Source organism: Vollenhovia emeryi, unplaced genomic scaffold (genome assembly GCF_000949405.1).
Source record: "Vollenhovia emeryi isolate VEMERY1.0 unplaced genomic scaffold, V.emery_V1.0 DF939137.1, whole genome shotgun sequence".
NCBI lineage: Eukaryota > Metazoa > Arthropoda > Insecta > Hymenoptera > Formicidae > Vollenhovia > Vollenhovia emeryi.
In genome coordinates, this window is record NW_011967229.1 from 1,835,552 (window position 1) to 1,851,541 (window position 15,990).

Consider the following 15,990-nt stretch of genomic DNA (forward strand, 5'->3'; position numbering starts at 1 on the left):
TCTTCCGGCGAGATCGTGATAGAGTTTAATTATCTTTTCGTACTCCTCCAGCCCCATCCTCTCGTTCAGCAAGAAAGCCTCCGTCCGGCCGAGTTCCTCGTCGTTGTAGAGGTGCGCGTATCTGCAAAAAACCGGGGGAGGAGCCGCCGTTATCGAGCGGTTTATCATAGCCGCCTACGACAATAAGATCGATAAACACTTTCTCAATTCTGCCATCTTACGCTCCGGGATTATTCTCTCGCGATCGATCAGTTGATTTATCCGTCTCTTCAGCTGCTCCACGATGGGCTGCGATATCTGCGGCTGCGAAGCGCACAGACAGCTGTTAGCAGTAATACTTTAAAAGACGAGTGGCAATTCACGAATTATGTAAACGATACAATTATACATACGCGTACACGAGTGCCGTGTCGCGTGAATTTACAAAAGTGTGCTTTTTACATGTTACACAATAATTATAATATTTAATTAAATTGTTACAACATTTAAATTAAAATTATTAATGACAGTTTTATTATATATATATATGTGTAAACGGTGATTTTAATTGTTATTAATATATTCCGAGCAGTTAATAATGAAGCAGCGGGGAGAAAAATAACTATATTTCGCAATCCTCATTTTACGGTGAAACGTTTAAAAACAGCAGATTCGGTTCTCCACTTGGTCACCCATATTTTATGATGCGAAACCTTGAGAAATTCTTGGGGTCCCGCCCAATCGAGATAGAGCTGCGTCTCCAATCTTTCAAAATTCTTCACGGCGCCGCATATCGCCTCGAGAACGTCGCAAAGTGATTTCTTAAATTTGTCGAAGGACGGCTGAAAAGCGAGCTCCTTGGAGACCACGGCGATGCTCACCTTGAAGCGACAGGCTGCGGGCTGTGGAGAAACATGAAAGAAATAATGCGCTCCGCGCAAACACACGTTCCATCGAGGACTTTTCGCGGGAATGTGAGTGAAGACAAAAATTGAAATCCTAAGAAAAATTGCTGATCTGCAAAAATCAGACAAAATCGAGATCAAGGGCTCGAAAACTCGAAGAAAGCTGAAGGGAAGGTTGTTCGCTCATAAAGTCTGCGGAAAATGAAAACGGAATAAACGTCAATCAAAGACTTTGCGTGAGATGAAGGCAAAAATGGGGATCCTAGGAAAACTCAATCGTCGCAATATCTATTCGTGTGCAAAAACGAAAAATAAAGGTGAAGCCCGGAGGTTCAAAATCCACGTTAAGAAAAACTATTTCTTTCCCGACTACTCGTTTATAATCTGCGGAAGATGAAGGACGGGGGTGATTTGTAACTTTCGCCAGCTGTCGTCTATCGTTTATTTTTAAAGCATCAATTGATTGTCGTAACATTTGGGTTACGGGCGCGATAGGGGCTCGAAGGCAAACGAGCGGGCGAGCCTTGAAAAGGCTTGATAAGCAGAAATTGATGGAAATTGTGTCTCGGAGCGTTCCAATAACGCGCGCGACAGTGGATAAGCGGAGGAAGGAAACGCCGAACGCGTGCGTGTTTCCCCGTCTGGAAATGATTTCACGTCGATCGATTGCGGAAGGCAGATATGTATATTCACCTTGCCGTCCGCGACGTAATTAACGAAATCCCGCAGAGAGCGCTTGCAGGTCCTTAAAAGCTGCGACTCCATCAGCTTGCCGGCGCAGTCGAAGAATCGTTTGAACTGCTTGCGCCGCAGCGGGCTGGGCACTAGCTTCTTCCTATTGTTCTGCAATAGGATAAGCCATAAGGAATCGGTGAGAAATATTTCAGGCTCGTAAACAAATTTAACATGCAATGAGCAAAATTAGCGGACGAACAAATGAGGAAGATAAAGAGTTAAAGTGCGTAAGGATTGACTGTTAATTAATTTTCATTCGGCTGTCGAGAGTGCGAAGTAAATGCTTAAGTAAAAAATGAATTAAGAAGAAAGTTGATAAAGGCTTCAATCAAAAAGCATGGAATACAAAACAAAATTGTTAATTCGTCTGATGTTTCTTTCCAGCGCAACGTCTTTTTATCCGCGTCATTAATATTATTCCTTTCCCGATGCTTTACCACGAGAAATATCTCTTGAATCCCGTTGTACCAGTCTTTCTTCAGTATCCGTCGATTGGCGTCGATCTGACGGGTGATTAAAGTATGAAAATTCGTCAGCTCCCAGCTCTCCTCGTGCGCGGCGATGTACTCCAAATTGATGAGCCGAAATTGACTGAAAGAATCGACGGTTTTCGCTCGAACGATTCGCAGCGCGAAGTAATTCGTAATTCGTATTGATACCTGTAATCGCGAACCCACTGCTCCAGAGTCATTCGCATGCATGGATTTATTAAATACAGATCGGTGTACAAAATTTCGCGGCAGTGCTCTATATGTTTCCGCGAGCTCGGCTGGATGCGCCGCTCGTCCTCCTGGACCGCGTCGAGCTGCAATGCGATCGGTAAGAATTAAATCGCTCGTGACAAAAGCTCCGATCTTTATTCTATCGCAGCTTACGAAACGCTGAAGAAGCAAAATAAACTATTCAACGCACTGTCGCTACACAACAATTACGTAGATGAAAAACGAAACATCTCTTTTCCTACTGAATGTCTACAACTCAAAGTTTTCGTCCCAATTTAAATTTAGATTTTTAAAAAATGTTGAGCCTTGAATTTTTATGTTGGAGCATTTTTCCCGTTTACTTGAACTCTTGTCAATAAATGATTCAGTTATCTCCGATCTGAATTGATTCTGAAATTGAGAAAAAAAGAAGTCCTTTTTGTAATTCAGTGTCTTTTTCCGATGGCCAACCTCTGAGGGATGTTCCTCGAAAGGATCCGCGAGCGCAAACTCGACGATGGCTTTCTTCATGTTCTTCGCGAAGTCTTCCTTGATTTCAAGGATCAGATCATTGGCAAAATCGGGAAATTTATCGCGCAGGCTGCTGGGAACCAGATCGAGTATCGCCTCGACGAAGACGTCCTCGATGCTCACCGTGTGAATTGTATCGACTCCGTTGCAAATATAATAATAATATCTATTGACGTCCTTGTCGTCGCTCAGATCTACATCCTTCTCTGGCAGCTCTGGTTTCACTACCAAACCCACCATAAATCTAATTGCAAGAAGATTTGTTACGGCTTTAACTTCTTCCGAAAAAGATCCACGATTTTTGTTTATTATTATTATTTTAATTCGCATTATTAATAATCAATTATTAATACTTTATATCAAGTTAGCCTTACATTTGCCTCTTAACATGCTTACACGTTTGATATTGTATAACAATTTGATTTTATAATTTTATAAAATTAATGTAATTAAACAGATTATTGTATTATTTGAGTCAGTTTCAGCCTAACATTTAACTCTTAATATTCTCGTACGTTTAAAATTTTATACATGCAATGATAAATGTACTTAATTAATTAAACAAGCGAGAACAGAAAGGGGACACGTAAGATTTGGAATATTGAGTTAATGGATCCTTGCTCGACAGGCGCATCTATTTAACAAAATTTCTTTAATAAAACAGCCCCTCGATTTAAAGAGCTTCCCTTTCAGGGAAAAGTAACATTAAACGTACTGAAAAATTATATTTTATCACAATTACCCTTTTTGCTCTAATTAATTCAACAAAGGGAAATTTTGTTTAAAAGAGACTGGCAAGTCTGGTCGACTTTTAAAAAAATTTTCCCTTTGTTTAATTACCACTGGCGACAATGAGCTTCACTCAATTTTGCTAATTGATTCAATTTAATAATCTTGTTAAATTAAGGTAATGGAGTAAATTTATATTAATTAAATAAGTTAGTTAATATAAATTTACGGTAGTTGCAGAGGTTCTAGATCTGATGTTACTTGAGAGTTTAATTACTGACTTTGATCGCTAAGTAAATTCGGAGTCACTTGGAATTCCGTTTACGTGTGTACATAATATTCCGCTAACTTGGTCTCCCTTTAGCGGAACGTCATTTTTCAAAGAGGGCTACACCAATTCTAAATAACAACCCTCGAGAGCAACAAATAAATTCTTATACCATCGCTATTACAGGCTTCGGGCTCCCTCTTGCCCTTCGTACCTGCGAAACTTCTCCTCGCGAAGACGTTCTGCTACGTGAGGCGCGTCACGAAATCTTTGCATCTTCCCCATTTTCTTAATTAACGCCCCTCCTTTTCTCTTATATCTTTTAGGACTCGTCAAGTCCAACGGCAAGGAAAACAACGGCTCCACCTTCGTGTCGAGGATCCTTGGTATTCGAATCGCATCCCTGGACTTTCGTACCTTCGTTTCCTCGGAGCGAGAACTTTCCATGTTCAATCTCAGTCACGATTATTAATGACACAGAGCGACGTTTGACAGACTTGCATTAAATCCCTGAAAAATATAACTATGTAAAATATAAAACTGCAAAACGATTTTAGTTGCTCGCGACCTCTCTGGAATTAAATACTTTCCTTAGTAGCACAATTTATTGGCGCAATATTGGGAAATAATGTAAATCTACGCGGAGACAATTTTCTCTTCAAATTTACCCTGAAAATTATGTAATCGTCGGACAGCATGGAATTTTGAAAAGCATTATGTGAGTTTTTTAAATTTTACCACACGATTTACTAGTAAAACGTATACTAAGCATAATTACTGAGGATTTTCTCTTAAAATTTATCCTGAAAATCATGTAATCGTGGGACAACGTGGCATTTTCAAGAACTTTATTTAGATTAAAATTACTTCACTAACGTATGGTCAAAGTTCTCCAAATTGATACACGTGCTTCAAAAGTGTTTCAACTAATTTTTCTCAGATTTTTCTACATGTTTTGAGACCGATTCAATTGCTAGAGCGAAATTCGTTGCCCACTCGTGAAGTTCTGTTCGCCATTACTGTAATGTTAAATGATACTAAAAATCGTAAAGTTTAAACGGCTATATCTCAAAGTCTATATGGTGGATCGACTTGAGATTTAACACAGACGTGCTACAATACTTGAATTAATTTTGTTTTAAATTTTCAGAAGACTTTGAGACTCTCAGTTTAGCGTACAACCACCTTTAAACAAAAACGAGATGACAATCTGTTGCCGGAAAGCACGCAATACTTGATGTCACCTAAACACCCGGAAATAATTCTACAAAAGTTTACAAAAAAATTAAATTCAACTGCCAGAATCTAAATAGTTCTACGTAAATTTAAAAAGTGTTATAAAAATCAACATGAAAATGCTAGAATTGCAACACTTTTCTTAATTTTCGTAATATTCTACAAGTAAGCAGATGTTTTAATTCTGTAAGATTTTGTTGCCTCTCAAATTTTTTAAACCAGCAAAGTTTTGTACCGATTTTCACGAGAACATTGTAATTTGTGGTGCTATTTCGTAGACATTTCTACAAAAAAAATTAACGTCTCAACGAAGATATAAAAATTTCGACAAATTTCTATTCCAGCTGGTCATTCTTTTTGTTTTTAGTTACTTGTAGAAATTTTTTCCGCTAGGTTATGTATACTTATTACTCCGCACACTTATCCATCGTTATTATCGCAATAATCTCGTTGCGGAATATACCGTACTGACATTTCCGTCAAATTTAAACAATATATCTGCAATATCTGCAAGTGTCGAGTTGGGGGGGAGGGGAGGGGGCCCGAAAACGCCCCTCTCGGTGGAGGGACGATTACGGACCTGCGTTGTACTCTAACCTTCGAGCACGGTGAGCGTTTTGCGTCGTCGAGCCGCCGCGGTATAGCTCTTAGATTCGCTAGACCGGCCCGGTCCACCGCGAATATGCACGCGTCTCGCGCGATCAACGCTAAAATCGCGATTCGCGTTCGCACGTGCCGCGCCCCGTGCCCTCGTGTCGTCCGTGAGATTCGCAAACTGGCACCCACGGATCGGCAGTCTCTAGGCAACGTGGCCGATCGATTCGGCAGGATTAACGAATCCCGCGAACCTCGGCGGAATCGGCGAGAGGACGATTCTCGCATGTGCCTCCCCTTCGCCCCCCCCGGCGGCCGCCGATCTCTCGCGTGCGGGCGTCCCCTTTTAGGTTAGGGTGCCGGGAACCACCTGCGCGTCGATTGTTCGTAGCCACCGGGACCCGGGGACTACGCCGGCGTCGCGACGCTGTCTCGCGAGGATTCGCGATCCGGTTTTGCCTGCGCGACGTTCTCCACCCTGTCATTCTAAACCCGCGTCGAACGAAGCCGGTTTGCCGCAGGCCCCAGGACGCGGCCGGTGAAATTAGCGCGTTTCCATCCCGCCGAGTTGCTCCGTCGTCTCAGAATTCGGCGCTGACGTGATGTATTCCGCAGATGATCCCGGCCCAGATACTCCGGCTGATTCACACGGAGCGCCTGGTCTGGCAGGCCACCAACAGCTCCCTGCTGGCCAAGCTGCGGAAGAAGACCGGCTACACCTTCACCAACTGCAAGAAGGCCCTGGAGCTGCACGAGAACGACGTGGACAAGGTACGGGGCGCGTCCGCGACACCTCCTGAACGTTACATCCTGCAGCTCTAATTGACTTACGGCGGAATCTCTTAGTTCTTGCTTGCTCCAGGCTGAGAAGTGGCTGAGAGAACAGGCGCAGCAGTACGGCTGGACCCAGGCGGCCAAGCTCATAGGCCGCAGCACCAGCCAGGGCCTGATCACGGTGATGGTGGACGGGCCTCACGCGGCGCTTGCCGAGATCAACTGCGAGACCGACTTCGTGGCGCGGAACAAGAAGTTTCACAGCCTCGCGGAGACGGTGGTCTCCGCCGTGCTGAGCCAAGCGAGGTCTCAGGAGACTCAGAGCGAGGCGCAGCGCACTCTCTTTCACGCGGGCAGTCTTAAAGACCTGATCGCAGCGGACGGCACGCCCCTGAGCGATCATTCCGCCATGACTATCGGCAACGTAGGCGAGAACATCAGTCTGAGACGCGCTCTCGCCATCAGCGTACAGTCGCCGGACAACGTGACGCTGTTCGGTTGCACGCATCCGGCGCCGATGAATCCCATACCCGTGTCCTTCGGCAAATACGGCGCCCTTGTGGCCATCAAGTGCAAGGAAACCGACGGTATGCTGGGTACCCAGCTCTGCCAACATATCATCGGTAGGTCTCATCTGGCAAAGATACTCGGATGCAGCTGGAGAAGAAAAGGAGTGACACTCGCGACGCCGTTTCTCTTTCTTTTCTCTTTTTTTTTCCAGGCATGGACCCGCAGAAGATCGGGAACCCGCGGGTAGACGAGCCGCACAACAACGTGGACGAGGAGCCGTGCATGATCTACCAGGAATTCCTGCTCGATCCTAGTCTCTCTGTGCAGCAGCTGCTGGCGGAGGCGCGTGCCGAGATCGTCGACTTCGCGCGTTTCGAGATCGGCGAGGAGCTCGACGAGGAGTCGGCGCTGAAGAGCGCCAAGACTTGCGGCTGACGTTGGATCGCGACCTCCGTAGACGCTCGTTTTTTTAATTACCGTTAATATTATTTTCACGATAATACGATTTATTTACACGATAGCCATTACTTTTGTTATGACATCAAAGGAGCAGAGAGAGAGTATTTAAAAAGGAACGTTTGAAGGAAACGGATTAATGTCTCTCAGTCTTACTGCTGTGTACAGTGTATTGTGTTACTGTAATAAAGTGATAATCTAGCGTGAAATTTATATCGTTATCTCGATTATTCTCTTAACGAATCTTACGGCTTTTGCCTCCCGCAGCCACAGAACCTGTACCGTTGTATCAGAATCGCGAAAAAATCATGCACGTTCTTTCTCTTGCACTCTACGTCCTCTTCAATATCCCCATTTTATATTGATTTTGCGATGAATACAAAAGAATACTTCATACGCGTCGCTAACATTATTTCAATGTTAAAATGTATTCGAATATAAAAAAAAAATTAAATTATGATTCAAAAACTCGTATGTACACGATCGAATAAAATCTATGCTACGAAAGATCCCTGCGATACAAAACGCCCGCAGTAGTATTCGGTTTGGTTCTTTTCAGTCTTCTCGCGAGCCTGATCGACTTCCACAGCCACATCCGAGAGTCCTTCTTCCAATAGGGCGCGATATCCGCGGGGGAATGCCTGATGCCCTGCGGGCAGAAAAAGAAATGTTAATAATTTCCTACGATCCTTAATATTGAATTCTTTTCCCTACAATTACAATTTTTAAATTAAATATTCCAGAGAACCATTTTAAATTCTCCTTACACCGCATATCCTGTTATCCTTTTAACATCCTGAATATCGTGAGTAACTTGTTTAACGTCTCTTTGAATTTCTCTGCTAATAGGTTTAATATAAGTCCCGAGTTTTGCAAAGTCAATTTGCTTCCCAATCAGGATCAAATAGTCGTGGACAATCGTACCTGGAAAATTAAAATCTCTGGTCCCTGAACCACCAATTGAAAGGTAGATTTTTCTCTCGTCTTGAAGACCGGCCCGGTTTCCTCCTGCTCCGAATCATTGAAGTAATCTGTCTGCACGTCACTTGTTCTAAATCCCGGGTGATTCCGCGTCCCGAGCTCCAGGTTTTCCAAAGCGGACGTAAAATTCCCGATGTCCTTGCAAATTCCAATTCCAACCTAAATCAAATAAATTCATCGAGAAAACGCGACAGTTTTTAAATTGAAATATTCAACTTGCACTAGACTGTAAAACTGATTAAAATGTACATCGACTCTCGTAATCTTAAAAAAATACATTCGTAATTCGTGTACACTTCAATGCAATAACATAATTTTCACATTTCTTAATACATTCTTCATTAATTCCTCGCCCTTTAATTCTTAATTATTCGTATTTCTTGAATTCATTTGCCAATCAATTAAAATTTGTCTACACGGCCGTTAGTTTTAATTCGAAATTGGACATTTCGTTTTTTTCGTGGCTTGGATTGTTGTGGATGAAAAATTGGATAGTTTCAATTCAAAATGGAATATCAAATTTCTTCAGCTCAAACGTTGAAACTAAATAAGAACAATTAAATCCGACCACTATAATTCTGGATGGAATTAAACTGCTTTTAGAAATTTGCATAATGTTAGTTTTACTGTTCCGATGAACCTGAACTCCTTGAGAGCAAACGTCGCGGTTCAGAGCGGCTGCGGCGACGGCGGCAGGATCCTTCGTCCTGGCCGCAGGATGATCGTTCTCATCCCACTTCAGGTTCTCGACTGTCCAGAAAGAGAAAGCGCACGTTGTAACATTAAGAAGCTCACAACGAGCGTACCTCTACCTCGATGTTATACCGCTCGACTGATCAGACGACTCCTCGTTTCGCCAATCCATCCTCGCGCCGTCGAAGGACGGTAAGACGGAGACTCCCTGACATTTGTCGACGAGACCCGCATCCCTCGCTTGTCGCCTCCTGTCAGGGGAAAAAATGCGCGGCGAGCGCACTTTGTTTCAAGGACCGAGTCGAATCGAATTTCTACGGCTTCGGGAAACTCGACACCCGATTAAAAGGGACCCTCCGTCGTGCTGGAATAAGACAAAGAATAATTATAAAAACTAATATACATAACACATCTTGCGGTTGATTTACAGTAATATCTGGAATCGTATTAAATCTCCTAGTCCGCGCATTGTCCGAAGAGCGAAATTTTGTGGGACAGCAACAGCCGTGTCTACAAAAATGTCCACTGGACTCGAATCTGGTGAACGCCCTTACAGAATAACGTAAACGAAATAATTATAAGAAAATTGCTGTACATCAGTAATTTCTAACAATTCAATTGCGGAACTCGAGTAATTGTTCAGTGCCTTTTTTTTCGTTCCCAGTTGTCACATTTCTGTAAGGGCATAGTTGCGAAAGGATCGATCTGCGTCTCCCAATCTGCTGGAAATTTTTTCAATGCAAACAAATTAGTTTTAACATTTAATCTCGTTAAGCTACAAATTCTTTCCGTGTTTCTTTTTCAGAAAATTTAATTTTATCACGTATATAAAAATAACGTAAGTTTTAATGAAAGTCTAAAACTGCGCAAGGACTGTATAATCGTCCCCGTAATTATATGTGTCTCCTTGAGTGCCATATCACTCTAGAGAGAGCTGTTCCGTAATTACGTGACTCGACCGCCAAAGAGCAAGCCCGGAACGAAGGGCCCTTTTGTTTTAGGTTTCTCTCTTTATAGAATGGCCATCCTGGGAAGCAATAACCGGAGATTATTGCCGGTTTTCCGGCTTCTCCGCCGAGGGGAACACGAGCTGAGAGTTCGGGATCGAACCCCAAGAACCGCCGCTTCCCTCAAAAGTCGATCGCTCCCGCGCCTCTCCTCTCATTATTACGGCGATAATTAAATTGTAAATATACAAACGATTAAGAAACACCAACCAGCAGTTACACGGCGTCAATGTTGGTTGCTTTTCTTTTAGAAAACGCCGTCGACGTTTTGAAACTTCTGCATTCTGGCCAGCATTGATTCTGCTAACCAAAGAAAAAAAAATTGGAGATTATACGTTTCCGTTATTAAACGAAAAACTTGAAAATTATACATTTTAATATCGATCGCCGATTATTCGCAGCGAGCGATCGCGGTTTTCTTCCCGTACTTCCCTAGCGGAAAAAATTTCTATAAATAACTACAAAAAATTTACTTGAAATTTGTAGAAATTTTTATGTCCTCGCTGAAACGTTTATTGTTTGTAAAAATATCTACGAAATAGTATCACAAATTACAATGTTCTCAAATCAAGAAATTATCGCAAGTAGCGTTTCATGAAAATGTAATCTATGCAAAACTTTGCTAGTTTGAAAAATTTGAGAAACAACAAAATCTTAAAGAATTAAAACGTCTGCTTACTTGTGGAATATTACAAAAGCGTTCCAATTCTAGCATTTTCAATGCTGATTTTCATAACACTTTGCAAATTTACGTAGAATCTGTTAGATTCTGGCAGTTATACTTTATAGTTTTGTAGAATCTTGTAGAATTATTTCCGGCCACGGTTGTCGCGAACGCGTATCGAGGAAGAATAATACGACATTGAGGAGCACCGCAAACCGTCTCGTTCGACTGTCGCCGCGTGAATGATCGTGCGTACGGCGTGACCTATTGTTTTTGCCGAGCGACCGAGCTCTGATTCCAAGAAACTACGTAGCGTCGTAAACACCTCGGTCAAAAACAAGTCTTATTGTGCCGAATCATTCGGCGCGGCCTAGTCGAGCGAGTCGGGTGTCCCGCGTGTCTTTACGTCGCTTCTCACAACGCGATCGTCCCCTGCGTTATTAACATTTATCAATCGCGTTTAATTGTCGCGATCCGTAATCTGATTGCTCCGCGGCGATTTGTCGAGGTGAATGTCGCGCGTAATTTCGAGTGGAAATGCGACAAGGGAATTATATAAATTATTTTAATTTCGACAATCCACGGCGGCGACGCCTTTCTTAACGATCGAACTCGGACGAGTCTCTCTCACGCTTTGAAAATTTTCGCCGGTTCAAGTTAAACATTTGTCACTTTCCGCGCGCAAAGTAATACACGAATCGCCGGGTGAAATGATAACGAGAAATTGTAATATATCAATCGCTTGTCCAGATGTAATAATCTTTCTAACATTTACACGTACAAATTGCGCGTTATAACAAAGTTTCCATTCTCGGTGAGTTTAAATCCTGATTCAATTGAACGCAGGTCTGCAATGCGAAACTAACTCTAATACTTCACTCTTCTGATAGAACAAATTTCGTGAAATATTAGAAATAAATTTCTGTGCTAACGTTATACGTGAAATGTGCATGACCGACCTGTAATCCTTTTCAAATTCTGAGTGTTACACGGTTCTTTCTACAGATAAGAGTTGAATATAAAATTGAAAATGACGAAAATAGCATTGGTTAATTCCCTATTGGATAACGACATTCAATTGTTCGTTACGTTAATTTACGAGACAGCGGACGAATACTTCGCGTTCCTTCGATTACGATGTATCTAATAAAATGCGATAAATATGGGAAATGTGCCACGGAATCGCCGTACTTTGTTATTCAGCTGTAATTAAATATCATGATCGTAATTTAATAGAAATTCACAAGCGAGTGTTGTGTGTGCGTTACCAAGAAGCAACAACGGAAGAGCGGACGAAGGGAGAAAGAACGGGCTCTGAGGTGATCATCAATGGATGACGGCAGAGCCACCAGAGGTAAGTGCGCGATACTTCATTTTATTTAATTGTTACGAAATTGATCGATGGACAATAAATGACAGATCGGTACACGCGTGTCAGCAAAGTTACGAATTTAAAGCCCACTTTTAGACTATGTATGTCGCTTTCCATTTAGAATTTAATTCAAACTCAATCGATTCAAGCTCAATCGACTTTTTGACTCACATCCGAAAGAAGAACACTTCCGCTCCAAATATTTCGATAGAATATTTTGTCGACAAACCCCTAGCACAATATATTGGCGCAATATTGGAAAATAATGTTAATCTATAGTATTCCCAGTATTGCTCCAATATTGTAAGATGGACGTCTTCTCTTATTTTGCCAACATGTCTATTTAGCAATATTGGTGTAATATTTATTCAATATTCTTATTACATTGGTAAATATTAAGCAATGCACTTCCAATATAAATCTAATATTATATAGTTAACATTGTGCAACATTTACATTTATTGAATGGCCAATATTGGCTTTACGTTGGACAATATCGGCCAATACATTTTCAATATAATCAACATTGGACCAATGTTTCGCCAATGTTTAGCCAACGCACTGTGTTACTAGGGAACCTCCTCTTAAAGTCTTGTTCTCTAAAATCTTTGCCACTTCACAGTGGGAAACTGTGCTCGAGTTTGTTAATGTGTCTCCTAAAAGGAAAGCAGCCATTTTCCACTCAACAATGCAACTGTTGTGTGCAACATGTGTTACACTTAAATACCTTCGAGAGCGGGAAATAATATCGACGTTATGTTACTGCTGGTTGGTGTTTGCGGGATTTATACGTTGCACGTGCGAGCGCGTCGCGGCGAGTCTTGCGTCAACGCGGATTGAACCTTACGAAATATCATATCTGCATCGAGATAGCTTCAATATATGAATCCGCAAATTGTATTTATCCTCGTCCCGGATACCTAACGTTATTTGTCGTCATTTCGACGTCGAAATGTTACGAAAAAATGTCTTCCTGACGTCAAAACGACGGTAAATAACGTCAGCCCGTGCTACTTTTCAATTCTTTTTTTTTCCTTATCTCAACCTGGGTGCCTGTCATGGAAATGTTCGGAACTGTTCAGTTATTTCCTAGATTTCTATTGTGCTTTCTAGGGGGAAAAAACGGAATAATTCCGATCGGAATCCGTTCCGCACATTTCCATGATAAGGCGAGCCCGTTCTCCATGTCTTTATCCGATCGCCACGATCGGTTCCTTATCCGGTACCCATCGACTCGGATCCTTCTCAGTTTCTTACATTCTTACGGAGCGCATTTAACGCACGTAGGAGCGGAACGGGCCGCGCGCGAGGGGCCCATTACGTGTTCTAGGACGTGTAATAAACCGCCGTGCTCTATCTATCCGTGGCGAGGTAACGTTGGAAAGGCAGCGGACCTCGGAGCAGGTGTGCGCGTGTGTGCGTCGCGCGTTGCTCGCAGGCGAGAGATCGCAACGGGGCCCCCCGGGCCCCGAGCGCGCGCGCGCGCTCGCACGCACTCGTGAGGCCCGCACAGCTCGTCCCGGGCCGCCTGCTGCCGTTGCCGGTCACGGCTGGCCGGCCGGAGTTCCGGGGCCCACTTCCGGACACTCCGCGCGCGCGGCACACCGGTGCGGTCTCGTTTTCAGCCGGGGGATATCAGTCGTTCCGTGCAGTGTACAGTTAGCCGCCGCGCATCACACGCGGAGCTCCGGTCCTGCTCCTTAGCGCGTGTCCCTCCGCGAGGTAGAGAGAGAGGCGGTTTAAATGGGCCCCGGCCTCACCGCGAGCCGCGAGATACCCGGAGAACAATGGACTTCCCCAGGCGGGTGAGTGAGAGAGAGATTCGTTCCGTTCGCGAATCGCCCGATGACCGCCGGAGAGATCGCGGGGGCGCGACGTCTTCGAATGGGCCCTTGAAGAGGCCCTTCGAGCGGGCGGAGCCGGACGTTCCTCGGTCCTCCGATTGAATTTCTGATAAACAGAGAGAGGGAAAAAATTAGAGAGAGAGAGAGAGAGAGAGAGAGAGAGAGTGAGCCGAATGTGACGAATTTGGAGGCAATTCTGAAGAATATGCATAATTAATAATATTAATTGCGTCAGTTGCGAGAGACTTTTGTGTTCTTTATTAGCAATGTTTACGTTCGAGAAGATATTTCTGATCTTTGTTACACTTCTTTTTACTCACTAAAAGTTTTAATTAACGGACGCATTTTCTTCAGCCTCGCGTTTCTGAAAGCCTTCTGAGAGATCCTACCACTTCCTTTTTTTATATATATATATATAAGTTTTTAATTAATGAATTATTAAATTTCCTCCTCCCGTTCTTATTTCCGCTCTGTTTAATGCTCGCGTGATAAGTTTAAGTAAATAAAAAGTCAGATTCGTGACTATAAGATACACCGTTGCAGAGAACAACGGAATTTAATGAAAATCAATAAAACGAAAGGAGATTATTTCGGTGTAATTTTAATCTCGTTGTAATTTTAACCGCCCGAAGAAATTATGCTAGGATCAATTAACTTGTCCTTTGTGTTTCTCTAACTCGTACAGTCGTTTCGAGTATCTCACAACCGAAGACACTCGGCTCTCGATTTACGCGATACTTTTCATACGCCTCGGTTTTACACGATCTTATTTTACGCGGTCGGAGAAAACATATCTCTCCATGTGTGGTATTCATTAGAATTATTATACATCAGTAGACTGAAAAGTCTTTCCTGTCTGCACTCGTTACATGATTCTGACCTTTTTTTTTGTTGACCTGTGGAGAGCACATTAAGCGCATCTGCACAGTGAGGACACAAATTTATCTTACCGCTTTCATTATTATTCCTTTCGTGCAAATGTGTGAACTAAATCTTTTTACAGCAGGCATTTCTCTTTTTTTTTAATACTGACAAACTCCACGCAGAAAAAAGTGTTAGATCAACTCTTCTGTACTCGAGTTAACACGTCTATTACTTTGTATATACGCAACAATTTATAATCTTTTTAGAAGCATTTAATAATCTTACATTCCAACAATATCACAATCCCATTTAAATACTATAATTGCCACTTCAAGAATACATATAATTATGTTGCTAATAAAATCATTTTAATTATTATAATCTTCGATTCGACAATATGTTATTTTCTATCCAATATTATTTCCTTTCCATTCAAGACAGTGATTCTTAAATAATAAGCAAATAGTTTGCTTGATTGAATTATATAAAATTGCCTCGTTCAAGTTTTTCCTCTCGCAATACGATCTTACTTCAAGATTTTCACGTTGGGCACTAAACATATTTTCAAAAGAAGAATATTCTCTTTTCCGCGCATTTACGCGACTCTCAACCGCGTATAATATAAAAAAAAACACCCGGCGCGAATCGAGGGACAAGCGACTCCCTTGAAGAGGGAGGCAAAGATCGACGCCACCGAAATCTTATCTCGCGCTTCCGCCCTTGCGCCACCATTGTCGAGCGAACGATTCTCGGCTACGAGAGCGAGGGAGACCCGCGGCCGGACGGCCGCGAATTCTCACCTTTTACCGCGATTTCCTCGCAGAGATGTGGGCGACAGTTGTGACTTCCTGCCCGGTCGCGCGACGATGATCGTCGCGGATGATGGTCGCAGGACGCGCGTGCGCGTGCGCGCGTGCGTGCGTGTGCGTGAATGCGAGGCGCGGGCCTCGTGTATGAATGAACCGCGGGTATACGCACGCACGCACGCCACGCACACACGCTGGGGAACGAAACCAGCACAATGCGACGGTGGTCGGCCGAGGCATAATGGGCCCCCGTCTTACCGGGATCCGATGTGGTTACAGGTCAATCAACTCGAGCCGAAAGCGAGCGGCACAAAAGCCGTACTCGTTTTCCCGAGAACAAT

General features: G+C 43.1%; 3 protein-coding genes across 5 annotated transcripts; 1 reads left to right on the forward strand and 2 right to left on the reverse strand.

The window, feature by feature from the left end:
• Window positions 1-526: 526 nt before the first annotated feature.
• On the reverse strand, window positions 527-6,287 carry LOC105567477 (dynein heavy chain 7, axonemal-like). Its single transcript, XM_012022379.1, has 7 exons — window positions 5,682-6,287; window positions 4,063-4,358; window positions 2,792-3,095; window positions 2,279-2,424; window positions 2,057-2,210; window positions 1,578-1,727; window positions 527-881 (listed from the first exon to the last, which is right to left on the reverse strand). The coding sequence occupies exons 2-7, from the start codon at window positions 4,293-4,295 to the stop codon at window positions 618-620; spliced, it is 1,251 nt and encodes a 416-aa protein (XP_011877769.1). The 5' UTR covers window positions 4,296-4,358; window positions 5,682-6,287; the 3' UTR covers window positions 527-617.
• On the forward strand, window positions 5,638-7,631 carry LOC105567476 (elongation factor Ts, mitochondrial). Of its 2 annotated transcripts, none has more exons than XM_012022377.1 (4): window positions 5,638-5,692; window positions 6,294-6,449; window positions 6,541-7,075; window positions 7,174-7,631. In XM_012022377.1, the coding sequence occupies exons 2-4, from the start codon at window positions 6,294-6,296 to the stop codon at window positions 7,395-7,397; spliced, it is 915 nt and encodes a 304-aa protein (XP_011877767.1). In that variant the 5' UTR covers window positions 5,638-5,692; the 3' UTR covers window positions 7,398-7,631. The 2 variants fall into 2 exon arrangements, with proteins under 2 accessions (XP_011877767.1, XP_011877768.1); XM_012022378.1 differs by having other exon boundaries at window positions 5,692-5,722.
• Window positions 7,632-7,736: 105 nt separating this feature from the next.
• On the reverse strand, window positions 7,737-11,622 carry LOC105567475. 2 transcript variants are annotated; one of them, XM_012022376.1, is made up of 6 exons: window positions 10,779-11,622; window positions 10,310-10,399; window positions 9,225-9,456; window positions 9,040-9,149; window positions 8,343-8,558; window positions 7,737-8,067 (listed from the first exon to the last, which is right to left on the reverse strand). In XM_012022376.1, the coding sequence occupies exons 3-6, from the start codon at window positions 9,262-9,264 to the stop codon at window positions 7,918-7,920; spliced, it is 516 nt and encodes a 171-aa protein (XP_011877766.1). In that variant the 5' UTR covers window positions 9,265-9,456; window positions 10,310-10,399; window positions 10,779-11,622; the 3' UTR covers window positions 7,737-7,917. The 2 variants fall into 2 exon arrangements, with proteins under 2 accessions (XP_011877766.1, XP_011877765.1); XM_012022375.1 differs by having other exon boundaries at window positions 10,310-10,402.
• Between the last annotated feature and the right edge of the window lie 4,368 nt (window positions 11,623-15,990).

What these genes read in the sequence shown, in the direction of transcription:
- LOC105567476 (XM_012022377.1), top strand. Translation starts at nt 6,294, where the DNA reads ATGATCCCGGCCCAGATACTCCGGCTGATTCACACGGAGCGCCTGGTC. An exon ending in ACGAGAACGACGTGGACAAG is followed by an intron (nt 6,450 to 6,540) that starts GTACGGGGCGCG and finishes TGCTTGCTCCAG; the next exon opens with GCTGAGAAGTGGCTGAGAGA. An exon ending in GCTCTGCCAACATATCATCG is followed by an intron (nt 7,076 to 7,173) that starts GTAGGTCTCATC and finishes TTTTTTTTCCAG; the next exon opens with GCATGGACCCGCAGAAGATC.
- LOC105567477 (XM_012022379.1), bottom strand. Translation starts at nt 4,295, where the DNA reads ATGGAAAGTTCTCGCTCCGAGGAAACGAAGGTACGAAAGTCCAGGGAT. An exon ending in CGCGAGGAGAAGTTTCGCAG is followed by an intron (nt 3,096 to 4,062) that starts GTACGAAGGGCA and finishes TCTTGCAATTAG; the next exon opens with ATTTATGGTGGGTTTGGTAG. An exon ending in CAGTGGGTTCGCGATTACAG is followed by an intron (nt 2,211 to 2,278) that starts GTATCAATACGA and finishes CGATTCTTTCAG; the next exon opens with TCAATTTCGGCTCATCAATT.
- LOC105567475 (XM_012022376.1), bottom strand. Translation starts at nt 9,264, where the DNA reads ATGGATTGGCGAAACGAGGAGTCGTCTGATCAGTCGAGCG. An exon ending in TTTGCTCTCAAGGAGTTCAG is followed by an intron (nt 8,559 to 9,039) that starts GTTCATCGGAAC and finishes TATTTGATTTAG; the next exon opens with GTTGGAATTGGAATTTGCAA. An exon ending in CAGAGATTTTAATTTTCCAG is followed by an intron (nt 8,068 to 8,342) that starts GTACGATTGTCC and finishes TTCTGCCCGCAG; the next exon opens with GGCATCAGGCATTCCCCCGC.